The sequence below is a fragment of the Geospiza fortis genome, unplaced genomic scaffold (assembly GCF_000277835.1).
Source record: "Geospiza fortis unplaced genomic scaffold, GeoFor_1.0 scaffold874, whole genome shotgun sequence".
NCBI classification, from domain to species: domain Eukaryota; kingdom Metazoa; phylum Chordata; class Aves; order Passeriformes; family Thraupidae; genus Geospiza; species Geospiza fortis.
In genome coordinates, this window is record NW_005054456.1 from 1,159,358 (window position 1) to 1,179,546 (window position 20,189).

The 20,189-nt window shown below is 38.5% G+C and overlaps 2 protein-coding genes across 2 annotated transcripts in view; one reads left to right on the forward strand and one right to left on the reverse strand.

Moving 5' to 3' along the window:
• Positions 1 to 10,538, forward strand: part of LAS1L (LAS1 like ribosome biogenesis factor) — a 12,272-nt gene extending 1,734 nt beyond the window's left edge. Inside the window, exons 4-12 of the mRNA XM_005427850.3 lie at positions 1,030 to 1,223; positions 1,810 to 1,856; positions 2,225 to 2,334; positions 2,654 to 2,739; positions 3,623 to 3,838; positions 5,056 to 5,191; positions 5,766 to 6,145; positions 7,077 to 7,218; positions 8,723 to 10,538. Coding sequence (XP_005427907.3) covers positions 1,030 to 1,223; positions 1,810 to 1,856; positions 2,225 to 2,334; positions 2,654 to 2,739; positions 3,623 to 3,838; positions 5,056 to 5,191; positions 5,766 to 6,145; positions 7,077 to 7,218; positions 8,723 to 8,813 — 1,402 coding nt within the window. The 3' untranslated portion in view covers positions 8,814 to 10,538. The remainder of the gene's footprint in view (positions 1 to 1,029; positions 1,224 to 1,809; positions 1,857 to 2,224; positions 2,335 to 2,653; positions 2,740 to 3,622; positions 3,839 to 5,055; positions 5,192 to 5,765; positions 6,146 to 7,076; positions 7,219 to 8,722) is intronic.
• Positions 10,539 to 10,541: 3 nt separating this feature from the next.
• The window catches only part of ZC3H12B (zinc finger CCCH-type containing 12B), a 20,328-nt gene continuing 10,680 nt past the window's right edge, over positions 10,542 to 20,189 (reverse strand). Inside the window, exons 2-6 of the mRNA XM_005427821.2 lie at positions 19,268 to 20,033; positions 18,111 to 18,250; positions 17,207 to 17,441; positions 17,013 to 17,119; positions 10,542 to 16,464 (exon numbers count right to left, since the gene is read on the reverse strand). Of these exons, the coding sequence (XP_005427878.1) occupies positions 15,044 to 16,464; positions 17,013 to 17,119; positions 17,207 to 17,441; positions 18,111 to 18,250; positions 19,268 to 19,869 (2,505 nt within the window). The 5' untranslated portion in view covers positions 19,870 to 20,033 and the 3' untranslated portion in view covers positions 10,542 to 15,043. The remainder of the gene's footprint in view (positions 16,465 to 17,012; positions 17,120 to 17,206; positions 17,442 to 18,110; positions 18,251 to 19,267; positions 20,034 to 20,189) is intronic.

Consider the following 20,189-nt stretch of genomic DNA (forward strand, 5'->3'; position numbering starts at 1 on the left):
CCCCGGGCCGCCTGCCACTGGCAGGGGTGGCTTTGAGGCACATTGTCTGGGGTGGCAGTGCCAGAGCTGCAGGCCCTGAGGGGAGCACCCCTGCCTCCATTTTGGGGTGCTGCAGGACAGGCAGGGAGAATTGTGATATCAGACTCTGGGAGGATTTGCCACTGCCCTGTCAGGATAGCTGACCTATGTCCTGTGGTTCCTCACAGGACAAATGTTCAGAGGCTTTCTCCTGTCCCCGAAAAAATTACTCGAAACAACAACAGCTGGTTGCAACAGTTTGGTGCTTTTGCTTTTTTACAGCACAGGAAGTTCATCTTGGGGAAATAGTTAAAAGCTTTTTCTGATGGTTTAGTGATACCTAAGACTTTTAAATCCTATTTAGGGAGAAATATGGATACTCCAAGCCTGAGTGAATGACCAGCTCATAGCATTTAAAGAGACTCCTGGAAATTTTAGGTGAAGGCTTAAGAATCCGGTTAAATAATCTTCAGCATGGTCCTTAGATTGAATTGGGAAAATGCTGATGGAAGTAAAGGCATTTCTTTTCCATTCTATTTATTGTAAGCATAATGTAGTCCCTGCACAAAAAAAAAAATCTGTTATTGTTGTAGATGCTGTGTTGACCATGGTGATACTAAAGCATTGATAGATTTTTCTCATCTGTATGCCACTGCAGGGACCTAGCTGCTTCTTAAATTTGACCTAGCTTGAGCAAGGTGCAGTGCCATAGCAGTGTCCAATAATTTTTTCCCCCCAAAAAATATGATGGGTAGTTACTATGTCTGTGATACTGGATTGGGGTTTTTTCCTTCCTGGTTTCTTTCTGGAGGTTGGTTTTGGTTTGGTTTTGGGGGTTTTATTTGTTTGGATTTTTTAAACTTGTTAACGTTTTCATCAATGGAGTATTTTGTATTTTCATCAAATGATTAATAGCATTTATTTTCATAATTCAAGTTAGCAATATGTCACCTATTATTTTTTGCCATAACAAAGAAATCCTGACTGAGAAGATGTTTTCTGTTCTCTGTTAGGTTGCGATGTTGTGCTGGAGTGGCTACGAAAGATGTATTGGAACCGTCAGCTGGGCAATAACTTGTGTGAAGAAGATGAGGATGAGGAAGAAGAGCAGGAAGAGGTGGAAGCAAATGCAGATATGGATGGTGATGCATGGGAGATTCAAACCCCACAGCGTGAGGCCTGTCAGAAACACAAGGAATTCCATGGTAGGTGTTCCTAGAACAACAGCAGATATAAGGATTGGATATGCTAAAGAAAGCAGATTAAATGTGTCATCTTCTAGCATAAAGATATACCTTCAGCTCAGGTTTTGGGATTCCTTTTTGGGTCTTGGTAGATCCTGGTGTTGACTGACTGGTTTAGTAGTGTTTCTCCAAATTTTTAGTACTTTGTGAATAGCTGTAATGCTGCTGCAATTGATGCAAAATGCAAGTATAATGAATACAAATATGCATCATGATATAAACTGCATGTGGGAACAATTTCTTCCTGCACTGATCTAGGAATTTGGTTTTTAGCTGTCTGTGTTTATCCAACTTACCTGTCTTTGGCTACTGTTAGTGATAAAACATGGAAATCGTGGTTCAACCCCACTTGAGAAAATTCATGTTGCTGGAAAAGTCTGGGAGTTTTGCGAGCCTTCAGTGTGTTGTCTCAACAGAATTGCTGACTTCATTTGACTGACGCCTTCCTTGAGTGTTAATTTAGCAAAATTAAGCAGCTTCTTTAGATACAAAATTCCCTTACATAGTTGATCTTCTGCTTAAATGATATATTTATGTTTATTTCTAGAAAAAGTCAGAGATGTTCTGATATCTTACAAGAATGAGCAATTCCGGGTAAGCGCACTCTGATGATCAGCACTTTCATTAATTCTCTTTTCTTTCTTGGGCAATATGTTTTCTTTTCCTTGTTGTCTTAGTTCCTTGCTCAGATCTGTTTGCTAGTGTTGTCATACATGGCTTGCCAAAGGAAGACTTCACTACAGAGAACAAGCAATTTGAGCTCTGACAGTTCCTAATGTGGGCACTTTGTTCAGGTTTATAAAGGAGATCTGTGCTTATTGGAGATTCCAAGAAAGGGGAACATTTGTGAACTTTTTCAGGTGCTGGTGATGGAGTGGCACAGGCATCTTCTTGTCATAGCAATAATGTCTTTGTCATGGGAGTGTATTTTCTGTTCATGCTTGAATTTTTCCTTCATTCAGGTAATGCAGGCTATGCCGTCTCTTTCAAAGTCTCGAGAATTGTGGTCTGATTCCTCTTCAGAATTGGACTGGATTTTGGCTCAGATCAAAGACCTGATGCAGGAAAACAGGTATGTCTCTGGTAAAGAACTGAGATGGAAGGTATGGTGCTGAACTGGGCTGTAGACCTGTTAAATTGCCTTTTCATGGTGTCCTGTAGCTGATCATGGAGAAAGCAATTAGTCAATTTCCTCAACGTCTTATATATATATAAATATATATGCCATACAAGAACAGCATTACCAGGTCTCTCAAACAAAAAATTCTCCATTCCCTCCTCACAGTTCCAGGTGTTGGGTCAGTCAAACTTGTTTCAGAACTGGGGCAGGTGGTGTTTTGATACATAAAGGAGTGAGTGTCAGTAATAAGTTTATAAACTCTCTGCTCTAGAGCAACAGTGGCTGAAGCTCTTCTCAGTGATGGCTTTCTCATCCCAAAGATGGATTGTCTGAAGATGCTAAATATCAAGTATGAAGGTGAGTGTTTCATGCATCATTCAAGTAGAAAATGCATAGCTATTGTTATGACAAAGTCTGTTCCTTTTTTCTCAATTCTCTAATTGGCTGCATATTTCTTTTATATCTGGGTCCTTAAACATCTTTTGTCCTGTTCTCCAGAACCCCTTATGGCCATGCTTAGCTACTGCTTTTGCATAAAACTTTTGGGATGGAAGGATAGCTCTTCAGCACTGAATATGTAGCCAAAATATCTTTCAAAGCTTGCATCTCTACCCTTTTCTGCAATAGTTGCTGATTTCAGGAACTCACACTAGTTTCTCTTCTACACTGAAGATTTGAAACAAATCAAAATGGATGGGGTTTTTTGAGCCTCATTCACCAGCTGCATCTTAGTTCCAAGCTGCTGCCCATATCTGTGGAGTTGCATTTATTGTTTGCAGGAGAACTAGGCACCTAGAGAGAATGAAAATAAATAAATACCCTATTTCACAGCCAAGGAACTTTCCAAGAAAGATTCTCAAATTTCCATCAGTAGAAAAATTTTAAAGCTTTTTCAGTTTTTGTTGCTTTGCTCAGTGAACCTTTTCTTTGCAGTATATTTTTTACATAGAATAGCTCTTAATTATGTGTGAAATAAGGTGAAACTGGAAAGAGATTATCAAAACAGGTAGATCTTCCTGTGTTAATAATTTTCTTGTGCTAATTATCAAATTGCTACTTATTTTACTTGCCTAGCATAAGAAAAATAATAGTTTCAGCAAGGACTTCAGGAAATATCCTGGAATCAGTGATCTGAGAACAAACCTCTTTAGTTTGGAGCAAGTCTCACCTGTATTCCATAAAAACATTACAAAACACCAATTTCTGTCTTGGCTGATTTGTTTTTTTCTTCTCATTGCAGCAAATAAAGAGGTATGGCAATTCAAAATTCCCCCAGCATTTTACTGCTTTTGGCAGCCTTTGCTGTCAGGCCTCCTTTCACGAAGTTTTACACAGATCCTAATAGAGAAAATGTTTATAGAGCTGAAGGAATGTTCTGACTCTTCAGAACTCCGGGCTCAGTTCTTGATCAACTGGATTTCTGAGTTGCTGACTGGCATTGCCAAAGTAAATGCTGGTGAGTGTGTCTGCAATTTCTCTGTTTAAAAAAGCATAAGAGTTTCTTCTGTACTAGTGTTAAACTATCCTAGTAAAGTGGTGGGACCTTTATACATAAAGTGCAGTAGCCTAATTAGTACATTTTGTCATGTGAACATAAAGCTTTTATTGTTGCATTTCTTAGACTTTTCACCTGCAACTTGTGCATGTCATGTATTTCTTAGCAAAAATTTGAAATTGTTATTGATAAGTTTGCGGCAGCCTCCTCAGTATAAGAAAAGCAAATCTCTCACAGGAAGGACCAAGCCATTAACTGCTAATTTCTCCAGATATCAATACATGTAGGAAATAACATCCTTATGCTATCTGCTACTGTTATATGTGGTGTGTTATGAGATCCTGTTCCCAGTTCTCTTCTCCCTTAACAGAAGCCTGCCTTTATAAAATACTAAATAGTGTTGCTGTCCTTTATTGATCCTCCTATCACAGGATTTTTATGCCTTCTAAACTTACACACATGTAATAAGTAATATTTTGTTTTCAGTTCCTGACTCTTTAGAACTGTTAAAATTAGCAGACCTTATGTTTCATTCCAGAGATGAGCACTGAAGGGCCTTAATTATTCAGTGTCACAGGTTTCTGCTGACAGGGTTTTTATACTGTGACATTGTGTATCCTTGCAGAGGTTTTTACCTCTTAATTTTGGTGCCTCTTCTGTCCTCTCCTGGTCTGGCTCAGAGGTTTTGCTCTGGTCTGCACAAAGATTTTGGCAGTATCTCAGGCAGTCATAGGTTAAGATTCAGTGCTTTCAGTCAGTGCTGAGCATACCTATGATGTACCAAGATCCTGAATGCTGCTGGTTCCCAGCTGCTAAATCTTCTGTTTGCAGAGCTATCTGGAATGATACTGGGTCCCAGATGCAGTACCCTGCATTTATTTGGGACAATATTGTTCAAACACCTCTTGTGGCTTTCCTGTCTGTTGTGACATTCACAGGGCCAGCTTGGGAATGTCTGCACTGCTTTGTGCTCAGGTCTCGTGGAGCTACCTGAGCTGTCCCTGTGTTGTCAAGTCCTTTGTAACAACCTTGGTGTTGTATTTGGTTGGTACATCTGGCTGTGCACTTGGGTTAAAATGACAGCTTATTTGAGGATGGGTTCCAGTAAAAATGCAGAGGGTCGAAGGGTATATTTTTTATGACTTTTGAGCACCCTTTTGTTTTCATTATCTTTGAAGGGAAGAAAAAACAACAGTGTAACAAGCAGGTGTCTGTGAAGGAGCTGTTCCTCCATAAAGTTCCTTTGCAGTGGATAAGACTGACTGACAGTTGCTTGCAAGCTCCCTGCTGGGCAACCCCACATCTTCTTCAGCTGTAAGTTTGATGCTGTGACCTAGAAAAGGGACAGCAAACAGTGCTCTGTAACAGCTTTGGTTCCCTACCAATATGCTGAGCTATACTTGCATTCCCTTGCCTTTCTTTGCATCTTGTAGAAATTGTAACGGGTGCATATAAAGCCATGCTTGCTGCTATTCACCTCCCCATTGACTGCACACAAAGAGAAGAAGGGAAAGAATTTTAAAGGATTGCACCTTCCAAATGAAAGCAGAAGTTATCTGGGGAGGTATTTAAAGAAGCAACCTGTTCAGAAGCAAAGTGACTTGGTAGAGATGTGACTTTATTCAGGTGATAGGAGTTTACCACAGCTCCTAACTTCTATACAAGAAAACAGTAAAGCAGTAATTCAGTTAGAAGTATCCCAAGTCCTTAATTTTAATCACAAAGACAGAGTATTCCAGCATCCACTGACCAGGGAATAATCAGATTTTGCCTGTTAGATGAGTTATGTGAGCCAGCTGGAGAAAACAAACACTTAAAAGCAAAAAAGACTCCAGATGACGATTTACCAACCCTTTTAAGACTTTTCCGTTGCCTTTTTCCTCTCTAGGATCCTCACCATCATGAGACCTCGCTTGCCACGTTCTTCTCGGAAGAACCTGCTCTACCTTGCTTCCATTTACACAGAAGGAGGGGCCCCTCTGTCCAGTCCAGGCCTCTCTTCAGATGGCAGTGAACAGCCAATTTATACTATAGAGAGCTTACAGTGGAGAGCCAGGCAAGAAAATCAGGTTAAAAATCAAGGGCAGACTGTAGAGAAACAAGAAGATGTGCCAGAGAGAGACAATGGTGTAGAGGAAGTGGAAGAGGAGGAAGAAGAGATGGTGACTGAAGCAAATGCTTTGGAAGGACTTGCTCATTCTGGTACCATGGTGGCCATTGCTGAGAAAAGGGCAGCACTGCAAGGGTCTGCCTGGCAGATCACTGCAGGTAAAAAGTGACTCTAGGACCATGTTCATCACTGACAAATGTTAATTGAAGTGCAAACACATCCCAGCCCTTTGGGGCTGCCACAATTAAACTGTGCTTCCAAGTCATCTAAATGCCAAATTACTGAAAAATGTGGGTTTTCCAGTGTTTTGTTTATGTTCAGGAGTCATTTCACTTAAGCTTGTAAAATACTGAGAGTGTGTTTTCCAGGAGTATGCTATTACTGTCTTATTTATTTTTTATTAAGCTTTTCCAAACTCTTTAAAATTTCAGTGTATCCAGCTGATGGGACAGCATATATGCCAGCTGAGAATGGTGAAGAAAATACAGATTCTTGGACTTCTGTTTGTCAGACTTGGGGATATTTGAAAGCACAGTTTGTCTGTGAACCTAAGTTCCATGCTCTGGAAAAATGGTTGTTGTGACATGGTGGCAAACAAAAGAAAGGAGCAATACAGGGTTTTAGAAGGAATAATCAGCATATCCAGTGTTTTGTTAGCTTTGTTACAGTAGCTGTACTTTCTCATTGCGGTTGGAGGTCTCTGTAGCTAAGAATTTCTGAGTCGTGGAGGGACTCAGACACAGGAGGAGGAAGTTGGTGGAGAGGAGCTGGAGTCAAAATTACATTTAAAGGAAAAAAAGCAGCCCCTAGAAGACTGAACTCTTGTACTTCATTCACTGGGAAATTTTCTCAAGTAAAAAGAGAAAAAAAAGAGACATCTTAAATATGCTGATGTGGACAGCTTGTTGGAACTGGATGTTTTGAGAACAGAAGCAAAATTGTCCTCTGCTTCTGTAACATTGGTGCAGATCATTTGCTGAATGGCTGAGTTGCAGGGGGCAGTATTTGTGGACTGGGGGAGGGTGATCTTGTGTTTCAAAAATCTCTTTGGGAAACTCAGACTTCTTGTTTTGTACTGTTTTTATCTAGATGAAGTACGATGGAAAGACTTTCCTCTTGGGAAACTCCCAGGTCAGACAGATGACCCTGATGGTCTCATGTTGGATAATTATTCTATGATGTCCCTGCTTGATCAGCCAGTGAGGGATGAGTGGAAGCCTCTCAGTACAAAGTGAGTAATGGTGTGGGTGGGACTTTGTCCCTGAACCATGAGATGCATTTCTCTCTCTGTGCCTTATACCATGTGAAAAATTAGGGCTGAGGTTTCCTTTTTACTTCTATTTAAATAGTTTGACCAAAATATCTACTATTGTCTCTAAACCTAACCCTACTGGTATCCTTTGAGCACACCATCTTCTAATATTGCTATCTGCACTCCTGCTGCTCTGTTTTAAAAGAAACCATTCCAAGGATTATGAAATACTGCTGTTTAGCAGGTATCAGCACAGCCCCAGCAGGCTTGAAAATTGAAGTTTCTATTAGCTGGGGCTTTGATCTTCAATATGTTGGCAGTGCCCAGGGACCTTTTAGAGCTGTAACTAGTAATTTAGAACTGCAGATCTGACCTCAGTAAAGAAACACAGATTGTTCTGGAAATAACAGGGACATTCTATCAAGTCAGATCATCTTTGTTACTAAATGAAGCTCATTTGAAATGTTTTAATAGGCTCATTATTTCACACTTTGAAGTCAGAGGAACTTAAATGCTATAAGCTGTCAAATTAGTTTCATGACACACATATAAACCCATCTCCTAGTATTTTAATCCAAGGAATGCTTCAGAATGTAAATGAATTTTAGTTATTTTCCTTAACACTTGATTGGACAACCTTCTAATCACTGATTCCTTTCTGTGGTTGGTGGGCTCAATCTGGTAGCAATATGAAGGACTGAGAATCATGCAGCCTGATATATACTTCACTGAAGAAATGTTGCACATGTTCATATTTTCACATATTAGAGTTGTGTTCAGATTCCAAGCTTTCAGTTTCAAATCTGAGAAGGGCTTCCATTTTTCTCCATCCTCTTGGTCATCCTCCCTGGCATCAAATTATTGACCTTCCCTTATCAGTAACATCCTGTTCTTTTGTAGAAAGATGCCCTAGACTGCATTTTGAAATATGATTTAGTAATGGTGAGGACTGATAGTATATTAATTCTAAAAAGCTACAAGCCAGATTTGTAAATTTCAGGCTGTTTTTTAAACAGTGTAATGTGTCATGCAACTGATATTACTAGAAAATACTCATGTAGAAAATGAGAAAGCACCTACCAGGCCAAAAGTAACATGTGTTTGTTTCTGCACCTCTTTGTTTGGGGAAAGGGGCAGACAGTTTGTTCCACTCAGATTACAGCCTGGCAGGATGCCAAGGGAAAAAAAAAATCTTAGAAAGAAACATGAGGAAAACCTGTTGCTACCGCAAATAGAAAGGGGCAGAACCTAATTTATTCCTGTAGCTGTGCCTGGAAACAATCCAGGTTTCATCAGGAGTGCTACAATGGCAGCTTGTTCATTACTCTTCCTTCCCTTGCATAGCAGCTCCTCCATTTGCCAAAGGACATGTGGTGTTAGAAAGGTGGTCTGACTTCCCCGAGGCAGATTTTCTTGACTGTTTGCATTTTCTTCTATGTAGAAACCAGCCCACTGCTAATGTGCTTTATTCTCCTCCTCACAGCTCTGCAGAATTGAATATTCCCATGACAGGAGGATTGTTATGGACCCAGAACGACTTCCATAAAATAAAAAGTGGCCTTCAACTTTTCTGAGACAGCAGCAGAGTGCTCTGTGACTTTTAGTATTGCACAAGTGGCATGGAAGATCTAGTAATGATGGTGGGAAAATAGTCACTCCAGGAGAAGTTGTTGTTGCTGTGATTTATTGATTTTTACCATGTAAAATCAATGTTTTATAAAGGTCTTGTGTTTTTAGTTGCATGTACAGTGGCCAATGTCTTGCTTAACCAGTTGAAGTTTGCCAAATGGAGTTAAGAGTATTTTAGAATCCCTCCATGTTCCTTAACTTTTTCATAAATAAATACAACTGACTGGAGGCAAACCTTGCTCGTGGGTGCTGTTCCTCAGTTTTCACTCTGGAAGGTGTCCTCTGGCCCAATAGTGAGACTATTGATTGATCCATTCTTATTTCATTGATGCTGATACTGTCCTGGTGGAGTGATTGTGCCAGGATAAGATTGTGCTACAGTTTTCACCTGTCTAGGATTTCACATGAAGCTTCAGGGATCAATCCTAGCTACAGCATGGCTGAATGTGATATGTAAATAACTTTGAAATGTTTTTGTCACGATATTTTTTCAAGTGATAGTCTTGAAGCCACTACTGTCTCTTTTTGATTGAAGTGTTTTGCTTCATGTTACTTCTGTTCATGATTTTCCTGATATTCATAACCAATGCTGTGGTATTTGCTGAGAGCTGGTGTGATCACTGCAGAAAAGGACTGAACAAGTAGCTTGCTGCAAAGTTGTTGAGAAAAATGGCTTCCAGATAGTTTTTCCTAAATTCAGTTTTCTTTACCTGTATTATTGGAATTTAAGAGGCTTCTGCAGTTACCTGTCAAAACTCCCAGGAGTTTAAGTGTATATTTATTGCAGGACTCCTCAGTAAGAATTTTTTAAAGTGCATCTGCTAGAGGGTAAAACAGAGGCTTTCTCTGAGTCCATCTAGTAATTTTTGGGTTTTACTAAACAGAAGGAATAACACATCAAGGGAAGGGATACAAAAAGGGACATACAACTTCAGCAGCACATTGCATAGGGTTGAAATGCACGCTTAGAACAGAAGCTTCATGGATGCTTTGCACTGGCTCTCAAGTAAAGGCTTAGCTAGATGGCCAGAATGTAAATATTATTTCTTTATTCCTTTTTCTTTAGTTTTTTTGTTGTCCTGCTCTACCGCAATTCCTTGTTACCACACATCCAAAAATGGAATATACATTGCATATTTCTGTCTATAAAAGCAAGCAGTGCCAATGCAAAGGAAATAAGCTTTCTGTTTTGAGGGATTTTTCATGGAAGCTCTTCTCCTTTCAAGTATTTTTAGAAATACTTCTTTTACCCAGTAATTAGGCTTATTTAGGAAATTCTGAGTGAAAGGGATTTGTTCCTTTATTACTGCATTTAGCTGAGTATGAAATTACTTAAATTACTGTATTTTCTATTGCAAACAAGCATAACAGTTCAAATAGGGATGTGCTGGCACACACTGTGCCATCTGTAACGTTTTTTTTACTCATTGGAGTGCATTTGGTAAAATCATGTGCTGCTACTACTACTACAACAATACCTTGATCAGGTGTAGTTACTGCCTTGTGTATCTGCCATTACCCCACCTAAAGGATCTCGGATTTTTTCAGTCAATCAGCTAAAAAAAAGCCCAAGAAAAAACTTAAGACAGACTGCAACAGTTGTTTTGAGCAAAAAAACTTTTTAGGGGTCTTGTCTAAAGAGGGTTGAAAAATAAAAAGCTAAAAACAAATAATCCAATGGCTCTCAGTTTTATTAAATAAGCAAAATTTTTATATATATAAACTATAACATATTTCATATTATTAAATAATTGTGCAAAACATTTACATAGAGCAGGAGGGGAACAGGTGACAGCCTATACTTCTTTTAGATTCTTGCAATTCTTTTAATACATTTACAAACTTTAAATACAGACCAAAATCAGCAATATTGTATAATGACTTAAAAGGCTAACCAAACACTGGCATAAGAATAATTTAAGTGATGGTGCAATTGTATTTTTCCAGTTGAAATATTGCAGGAAATACACTTAATGAGGGCTCTGTCACACAAACAAGCAATAGGTACATCAGAAGAGTGTGAAAGCTGAATGCTCACCATAGAGGTAACTGTGACAGATGCTTCAGATAAACTTTTGGCAAGTCAAGATCAAGTAATACTTCAACTTTGGAACAAAGTTCCACAGAAATGTTGCACGTTCCTTCCCCTTAGTGTGGAGTTTAAAAAATTACAATAATCCAATGTTTCTGTCTGTGGATTGATACAGATCAAGTATGCATACATGTCACCAAGTATTTTTAATTTTATTATTTGAACAAAATGCCAAAATGCATAATTTGGGACAAACTGGCATTAGAAGTATGTAGGGGGAAACTCACCTACTTTAGATGGTTTTGGTTTTGTCTGTTTTTTTTTTTCAATTAAGTTCCTTCTGCTTGTTCAAAGCAACCATACTCCACACCTATTTTTAACTTTACAGCTAAAGCATTTTTACAAAAGCTAAACAGATTCATGCTAGTAAATAAATTACATGCTGCAGCAACTAGAGCAGTGCCCACTTACCACTACAGAGATTTAAGAATACCACATACTGGTTTAACATCCATTTTCACTCATTTTGTCATTAAGACTTACATTATATTTGGGTCAACCAAAAAAACCCAAAGAGATTTATAAAATTTTACAACAATTAAACAGTAATGTTTAATTCTACAAATGAATAAAGCCAACTACTGCAGCTCAATATGACAACAACAGGACTAACAGCAGTGAAATCATGTACAATTTACTATATTACTGACATGTAATTCTTACAAAAAACATGAAATCATTTAGACTGACATCCCATAAAGCATTTGGTTTTTGATTTATGAATTTAAAGTTACACACTTTTAAGTGACAAATTATGTGAAAGTAATATAGCTGAAGATGAAAGAGAAGTAAATCAACTCCCAGAGAATGCTCTGGCCCCAGTAAAGCACTAAAATCTACTGCTCAACTCTTATCAACTGCAGTAGTCCATGATTTTACCTTCACACTTTTCCCCCCTCATCTAGAATTGTTTTTTCATGGATTTTATTAAAATATAGTTTCTAGAACTGTTCTTTTACAGTTTTAAAAACATTTAAATACCATGCTCTAAAAAAGAGCATTTATACAAAGTCTTATATTTACAATATAGACAGTTATGATCAGGTGTTAATAAGATCAACTCTTCCATGTAAGAAGAAATCCAAGCTTATGCGCTAAAGATTAATGAACGTGTCAGTGTCCTGAACTGTCTTGTAAACATAGCTGAAAACAGGTGTGGATGACCAAATTATCACTTAAAGTAGTTGATCAGGAAAGACTACATCACATAGAAAAGTTGCATTACCTCTAAGGAGGACCAAACAAGCACAAAATTTGCAGGTTATTTCCACAAGGCTGCATTGCCAATTCTGTAACTATGCATGAGAGATGCCAACAGCTTCTCAGAATAAGACAATTTGCCTCTGAAGTGCCTTAGGGAAATAGTGTGCTGGGTTTGTGTTCTCACAGCATTCCCATTGTTTAAAAAGGAATTCTTCCATCAGTAAAACAAAGGTTAGTGAAAATTAAAATGACTGGACAAATCCAACAAAAATGGATATCTCCATAAGCCACCCAGCGCTTCATACAGAAATCTCTGTTGAGTTTTCCACATTAGAAAACATCAAAATCACCCACTAATTCTCATCCTCTCTTAAAATAGCTTATCTTTATAAATGGAGAAAAATGGAACAAACATTTTTCTGCATACAAATATTTAATTCCATGCAAGATGGAAAACATGAGTGCACAATAAACTTCATCTCATACCTAAATAATTTATAAATTAATTGGTTAGAATAAAATAGGGTCTATAGCAATTACTGTTACATTTTAAACACATGCAGATGAGTTAACAGCAACATTTTTACATAAAGTTTAGTGCAAGAATGTATCTGCTTAATAAATAGACTGAAGATACCTATGTAATGCTTTGAGGTGTACACACAGTATTTGTGCACATAATAACCTGGTTCTGAAAAGTTGTCCCTGTTTGTCTATAAACTACAAGTGCCCATTTTAAATAAAAAAATCCATAATTATTCATGGGCTACTTCCCTGTGACACATGGTGTCACAAACATTGTGGTGAAAATGTAATACTGAAGTTAATCTAGAGATTATTTTTTTTTATACACAGTTTTTATACAATCAAGAAAAAGAGATACAATTTGTATCAACAAACAAAAGGTCATTTCTGGTTATTTGAGGCATTGCTCTCAGCTGCTTATATCATGCAAGAGAAGAGAATAAGAATTAATTGCAAATTAAAAATATGAAATGTTTTTGAAAACTGGTCAAGAGTTAAATCTGTTTTCCCCCAGCTGTTATAAGTGTCTGAATCATTTTCCCCACTAACAGAGAGAATAACCAACTAATTAAAACTTAAGTTATTTTTAAGTACAGGATCACCTTCAAGTTACTTTGTTTCAGATACATAATGACATAGTCATTATATGCATCACCTGTACCAACACAAGAAAATTTATCCTGTGTGAAATGATACAGTTATCAAATGTCAATAAATTAACTGTAGTTGCACCCATAATCGTGGTTTCTTGTTGGTTCATTTGGTGGATTTTTTTATATGACAGGAACCTATTTTGCACGTAATAAAGAGCCCACAAGATATTCTGAATCAAACCAACCACTACAGTAACACAAGTGGAGGAAATGATAAACTTTGTTTCTCAGACAAACAGATAACTAGAAAGCAGCATGCAAGCCATTATCAAAACACCAGAAACAACCCTGACTGCAGCCTCACGTTCTGTGTGTTTCACAGTAAGAAACATTTAGGCAGTGTCACACCTTCTCATGAAGAAACAAAAGGCCATAAACCAGGCCTTCTCAACTTTCATGAAAAAAACTACAGTAGAAGTCAACAAGTCCTAGCTCGAGACATGTCGAGTTAGTCATGGTTCAAAATGTTGAAATATACAGTGGATTCAAAAAAGGGCGTACAGTCAGTGCAGCTTAAAAAAACCAATAAACGCCTCTTTTGGAGACATTTAGCTACAAAGGTTCCCACCCTGAGCAAGATACCAGTTGCGCAAACAATGCCACACAAAATTAGCTCACCTGTTGAAACAGGAACTCTAAAAGCCTTCACGAGGCAAATGCACACCTTAGCGTGGATGTGAAGAGCAAAAACCAGGACAGCTCTGCCACAAACCCAAACTGGAGCATCTCTTTTTAAGAAGCAGCCTTCCCCCTCCACCCTTTCTGAAGATGATCTTGTACAGCCACCTTGAATGTCAGGCTCACTCAAACACCTTCCTTGCTCCCAGAGGAAGGGCTGCAGTTACTGATGAACTTCCAGTTAACATCCAGTTTTTGCTGCTTCAAGTTGAGTAATCCAGTTTACATAATACTGACAATTTATTTTCAGCTTGTCTAGTTATTTGGGCCAGCAGCTGCTTACTGCACATTTGAGAGATTCTGGAGAGAAGCTACAGTTAAAGTTTCAGTTTACTGAATGGCACTCATGCCTTTACATTCTTTAATGTTTTGGTCCTAATTTAATAAAGTATTTGGCTTCTGTTGGATTGAGCCAACATATTGAACAATGTAATAATAGTTATTCAAACTCTTGAGGGACAGTTCTGAAATTTAAGTATCAACAACCATGTTGACATGGAAAATCTGAAATCAGTTTTTTCTTTTATAAACAATTTTAATTTTTAGCAAATTTACTTTTTCTTCACTACTTAAGATGCCACTAGGCAGTGTCAAATGACAAAGCTGAAACCCTAAAAGTCATCTTGGTGTGTATAGAGCATACTTTTAGAGGCCGATTAGGTATTTATAAGCAAATTTTAAGTGTACACTAATACATGCAATAAAATTGCTAACACTAATTTTGTAGTAACAGCTTTGAGACACTGATTGTGACATTATAGTTCTTAGTGAGCTATCCATGCAGCAAGGTATGCATTTCCTATAAAATACTATTAAAAATCCCTATATTTTAAAATCTTAAAATTTGCAATACAATCAACTTTTATATAGTGCCTCAGCATATATATGATTGCTACTGTGTACAGAACTTTATACTATCTTAGTAGAAAATATTTACAATAGATTGGCCTCTTCCTTCATGTAAGTTTTCCTTTGGGTCCTATGTGCTGTACAGGTTCATTTATCCAAAAGAGGCTGTACTGCTCTAACGCCCTGTTCTTAATTTGGCAACAATCATAGCTGCCAGCTGTTGTGCATCTGTCATGTGGGGATTCTTCTCCATCACAGAAAGGACAACACTTGGAGGGAAAATATTGCAGAGGTTCTTGTACGTTTGATACTGATGTTCTGGGATGATATGAGGTTCCCGTGGCTCACCACATATCCCAATCCAGGGATTTCTCCAGAGCTGTTCCATCTTCTCAGGCATGCTTCTAACCATGACAGGTTCATAACATGGCTGCATGAGGTTGTTACTCAGTGGGTAGGAGTGGTAAGTGTAGGAGTCTGATGCACAGGGCAGTGGATCCCAGCTGGCGTGCTGCTCCCGACACAGAGGTGGCCGTCTCTGCCTCGTGGGGTTACTCTCATAAAGCCGAGAGTCAGAAATGCTGTCCATTCTTGTCATCACCAAGGCACGGCTTGGTTGTGCAGTTGATGGATGAACGTTTTGAGGCACAGGGTATTCTCCTGGACAACTGGACCGTGCTCCAACAACTGGATGCTGGGCATGTAGGCCTAAGTGGGAAACTGACTGTTTGCGAAGGGATTGCTTAGGCTCTTCAGTTCCATAACTCTGACCTCTATTTAAGGCTTCATGGTAACCATGAGGGAAAGGCTGAAGACGATTTTTCGATGGCAGTCTGTGGCTCTTCACATTGTCTTCTGGACTGGCATCTGCTACACCCAGATACAAGTCATTGTAAGAGGAATAAGAATCATTACTTGTATGGCTTAAGCAATTGTCAGGACAGGGGCTTGAGTTTCTAGAATACATCCCCTGGTCCATATCAGCCCCGTAATAATCTGAGTTACGGATACTACTTATGCTTAAGTTGGAGAAATCACTGAGTAAGGAGTAATAGCCATGGTCCCCCAGTGACTCATATTTGGGATACTGGTCAATATAGCTAACTGAGGTGCCATGGCTATTGGTGACTAGTATAGGAGGATATTGCACACTGGACATATGTTCCAGTGAGGATTTCTGATGTACGAACTGTGAGGAACCTGGCACCGGACTGCTTGCAGAACGAGTATTTAATGCACCAGCTGCATGGCTTTTTGGTGGAGGGAGCGTTGGTACACTTAATGCAGAAACCAGAGACGGGACAGAGCTGGCCTCGGACTTCCGGGCTGCTGATAACTTTTCCTCAGGCTCCACAGCTACTGACCTAATGCTTGGATCTGACTGACGTTTTGGGGCAATGCGTTTCACTTCAGAACTGATTTCTCCTTTGGAGCTGGATGGCCCTGTGCCACATTTGGCCAAGGCTCCCTCACTCATAGTTTTCACAGCAGATAATTTGGCACTTATTCGAAGCTCATCCGCTACTGACCTTTGAGGCTGGTTTGCACGTTCTGGGTGGTAATATTTACATTTGTGCCCATAGGTGCACTTTTTACCTGAAAGAAAAGGGTTTTCAGGTTAAATAAATCAAAAAACTCATTAATACCACCAGTTGCTATCTTTTTTCTTTACATCTTTCACCACTTTGCAATAGTAGTATTTCTATATTAAACCTCTAAGGATAATGATGTAATTTATATATACAGGCAGTCACAGACTCTGCTGCCAGCATCCATGTCTATCTGCATCAAAGGCAAGACACACAATTTTTTTTCCTACTGACTTATGATTTCAATCATGACAACATACACACAGTGCTATAAAAACAAATCAGCTTTAAGACAGTTTTATAAATTACAAATCTCCCTCAAATACAAACCAGAATAAAATAGCAAAAAGCTGTATTATGCACAAGGTGTATCTCATAATCCTCAATTTTCTGCTACACTGTTTTTATAAATATATGCATGAGGGGTATAAAAGCGACATTGTGCTTGGATGGCAACACGAAAAGTGGTACATTTTGTTCTGATAATGACAAGATGTTAATTGCTTGCTTCACCTACCTTTAAATGCAACAAATCAATCTGACTTGGGCACTTACCATAAGGACACGGTTGTTTCTTATGTTCAGGAATAACTGGCCTTTTTCTTAAAAAATTTTCAAGGCTTGGACCATGACGTCCTAAAGGATCATCTGGAGGCATAAATCTAAGGGAAAAGAAATTAAACATGACCAGTTTTTCCTGAGAATGCTGAATCAGCAAATTCATTTACTTTTGAAGAAAAAACCCATACTTGTCATTCACAAAAGAATACATTAGCAGCCGCTCCTCTATGAACTTCTTCCATTCTGGTTTTTCATTCTGAAGATCCCGATAGTTATCATTGGACACAATGATGCCATCTGAGTCGAAAGCAAGTTTTACTATGAATCGATCATCATAGCAAACTACTCTTCTTCCCTGAACTCTTCGAGATGGGGTAAAAACAAGAATTTTTTCTTTCTCCAATTTACGTAAGATTTCTTGATCTGTAAAATAATTTTAGTTAAGCAGTTTTTAGAAACTTTTTAAAAGAAAGAAATGCAACCTTTGTCTTATGAAAATTCTTGCCTTTTTTGTCTGACAAAGTATCTTGTAATTATATTCATACACAGACCTCATTATGATTAAAAAACACCTGGATGTGGATTTTATTTCTGAGGTTTCAATGCACTGAGTAAATATTCAGTATTTGAACTTCATAACCACTCTGTAGCCATGTACCTTTACTCAGTCTTCCTGAACATGTCAGAAATTCAGGTGTTACTGTATTACAATAGCCTTGTTAGCCTAGAGTAAAATGCAAGGTAAAAACACATGGTGCCTTTTCAGTGTTCAGGATAACCCTACTAACCGAGTCCCTGGCCTGTTACTACTTATTTCATGCTCACCCAGCAAATAAGACTCAGTTCCTGTATGCTCAACAACGTCTGCGAATGAGAAAAATTCAACTGCTGCTTCTCAACAGTGTTGAAACCATCCAATAATATTACAAACCCCACATTATTGTTAACACATGCAGATATTTAAATGCTTATTTCCTAACCAATGAAACTGTAGTGTTTTCAAACAAACAGTTGAGTGCAACATCATCATCACCATATCCACAGCCCAGTACTAGGACCCATCAGAAACATGAAAGAAAATCTTGGTGTTACCTGTAATTGGTGCATCAGGTCGAGACTGTTCTTTTCTCCATGCAGGTACAAACACAGTGATGTCTTTATGTCCTTTTTCCAAAAACCAATCAACAGCTAGTTGAATTCCCCGGCAGGAAAATCCTTCTTTGTTCCCATGGCTGAAGAACATGCAAGTTTTAGAAACAGCAAGGACAAAAGTTACATTTGGTTTTGGTTTTTGTTGTGGTGGTTTGGTTGTTTTTTTCTTCTAAAGCTGCCATGGTCAAAGGATATAAGGAAAACAAAGTCTGTAAAGTTTTATTAGGCCTCCTTACATAATTGGAAAAAGACAACTGTACTGAGCTATTCAGCTGTCAGATTACAGCAACAATGCTACTTAAAAAGTCTATAAATTATGAAATTTTCTATCCCCAGAGCAAACGCAAGTAAACATGAAGTTTTTCCTTTTTTTTCATTTTATTAGCTGACCTAATGAAAAATATCACTTTCCCTGACAAACTGAGTTCACCTTAAGTAGCACCATAAAATGCTATCACAAAGAGGAATGAACAATGCTGACTGCCATGGGTGATAAGTGCTTTTAAACATCTATATTAATAAAATACTTTCCTCTGATACTAAATGTTCTTCACTTTTATTAGAACTTCTTCTAGGAAAGAAGTAATTGTGTAAAAGTTGTTGAAGTCCCATCCCCATCAAAAATTTGTTTTCTGAAACTCAAAGGAGTCTCTAAAACAGCACACAACTCCCTCATTAAAAAATCATGCTTACTCAGTGATAAACAAATTATTGGCTAGCTGAACTTTGTACTCTACAGACATGTTCAAAAGTGGCATGGGACAGGTATCTCTTGGATTAGTGTTAACCTAAGCAGCCAAGTGTACATAGAATATCCTGAGTCACAAGGGGCAAGCAGCGTAGCCATGCTGGTCAGCAGGTTTAGCTGACAAAAGATTTGAGGTGAGAACCTGGATTTAAAATGAGGGCAGGGGAACTGGAATCTAGATTACATATAAAGGAGTGACAGCATAATTAAAAGCCTTGACTAAAGAGTCCATAAAATAGATGTATTATCAGTGTAATAGTCTACATGACTTAAAATGACTTTGCCACCAGTATTTTTTTTAATATTTTAGTGATTTATTATTTTCAAATATTGTGACAGGAACACCCACCTCATAGCAACATTGCTTCCATCAATGACAATTGGCCTCAAGTTATCACTGTTATCCACCACTTCATCTTCCAGTGACAATTCAGGGCTTGCTATTTCCTTTGGGCAAGGGCCTCTTGACACCAGAGTACCAGTGCTACTGCTGGCAGTGCTTTGTCCCTCTGATTCACTTTTGTTGCCAAGTCTCACAAGCTCTGCTAGAACATCATTGATGAGCGCATCCGCTCCCAACTTATTCAGTACAGCCTGGATCTGATCTCCTGCATACCCAAGCTTTAAAGCAAAATCCATTTTAGCTTGGTATTCCTTGTCCAAATTTGTTTTGCATTCATCTAGCTTCAAGTCTTGTGTGATACTACTCTGTGAAAAACTTGGGCGATCCAGGCATGGGGACCGGCAGAGCGGCCGATGCGGTTTGGTGGAAACCTCCTTTTCTCTCCACTGAGCACTGCCTCTGAAGTATGGTTGCTCAGGCTCACTTTCTGAGCTCGTCCATTCCTCAGATTCAGCACTGCATTCCCCCGCATCTTGCTCCACATTTCTGTCTTCTCTGGAGTGCCTCTTCTCCATTTTCAGCTTCCCTACCATAGACCAGGCCGTCATCACGTTCAGCTTCCAGCCAGAGCGCTCAGTTCTCGTTCATTTCCAAAGCCACCTGGAATTCATGCCCAATTGCATCATGTTGGCCAATTAAAAGTTTACACAAGGCTGGAGCTAATTTGCCTTGCTTACTGTATTCTGGCATAAGCAACACCAACATGTAGTTCCTTAAAAAGAAAGAAAATAATATTTAAAATTAGGTTTTGATAAATTCTGCAAAATATTCAACTACAATGATTTTGTTTACAAGTCAGTAGATGTCCCCAGTCATTCACATTTCTATGTAAACTGATTATAATAAAGTATGTAATTACACTGTCAGT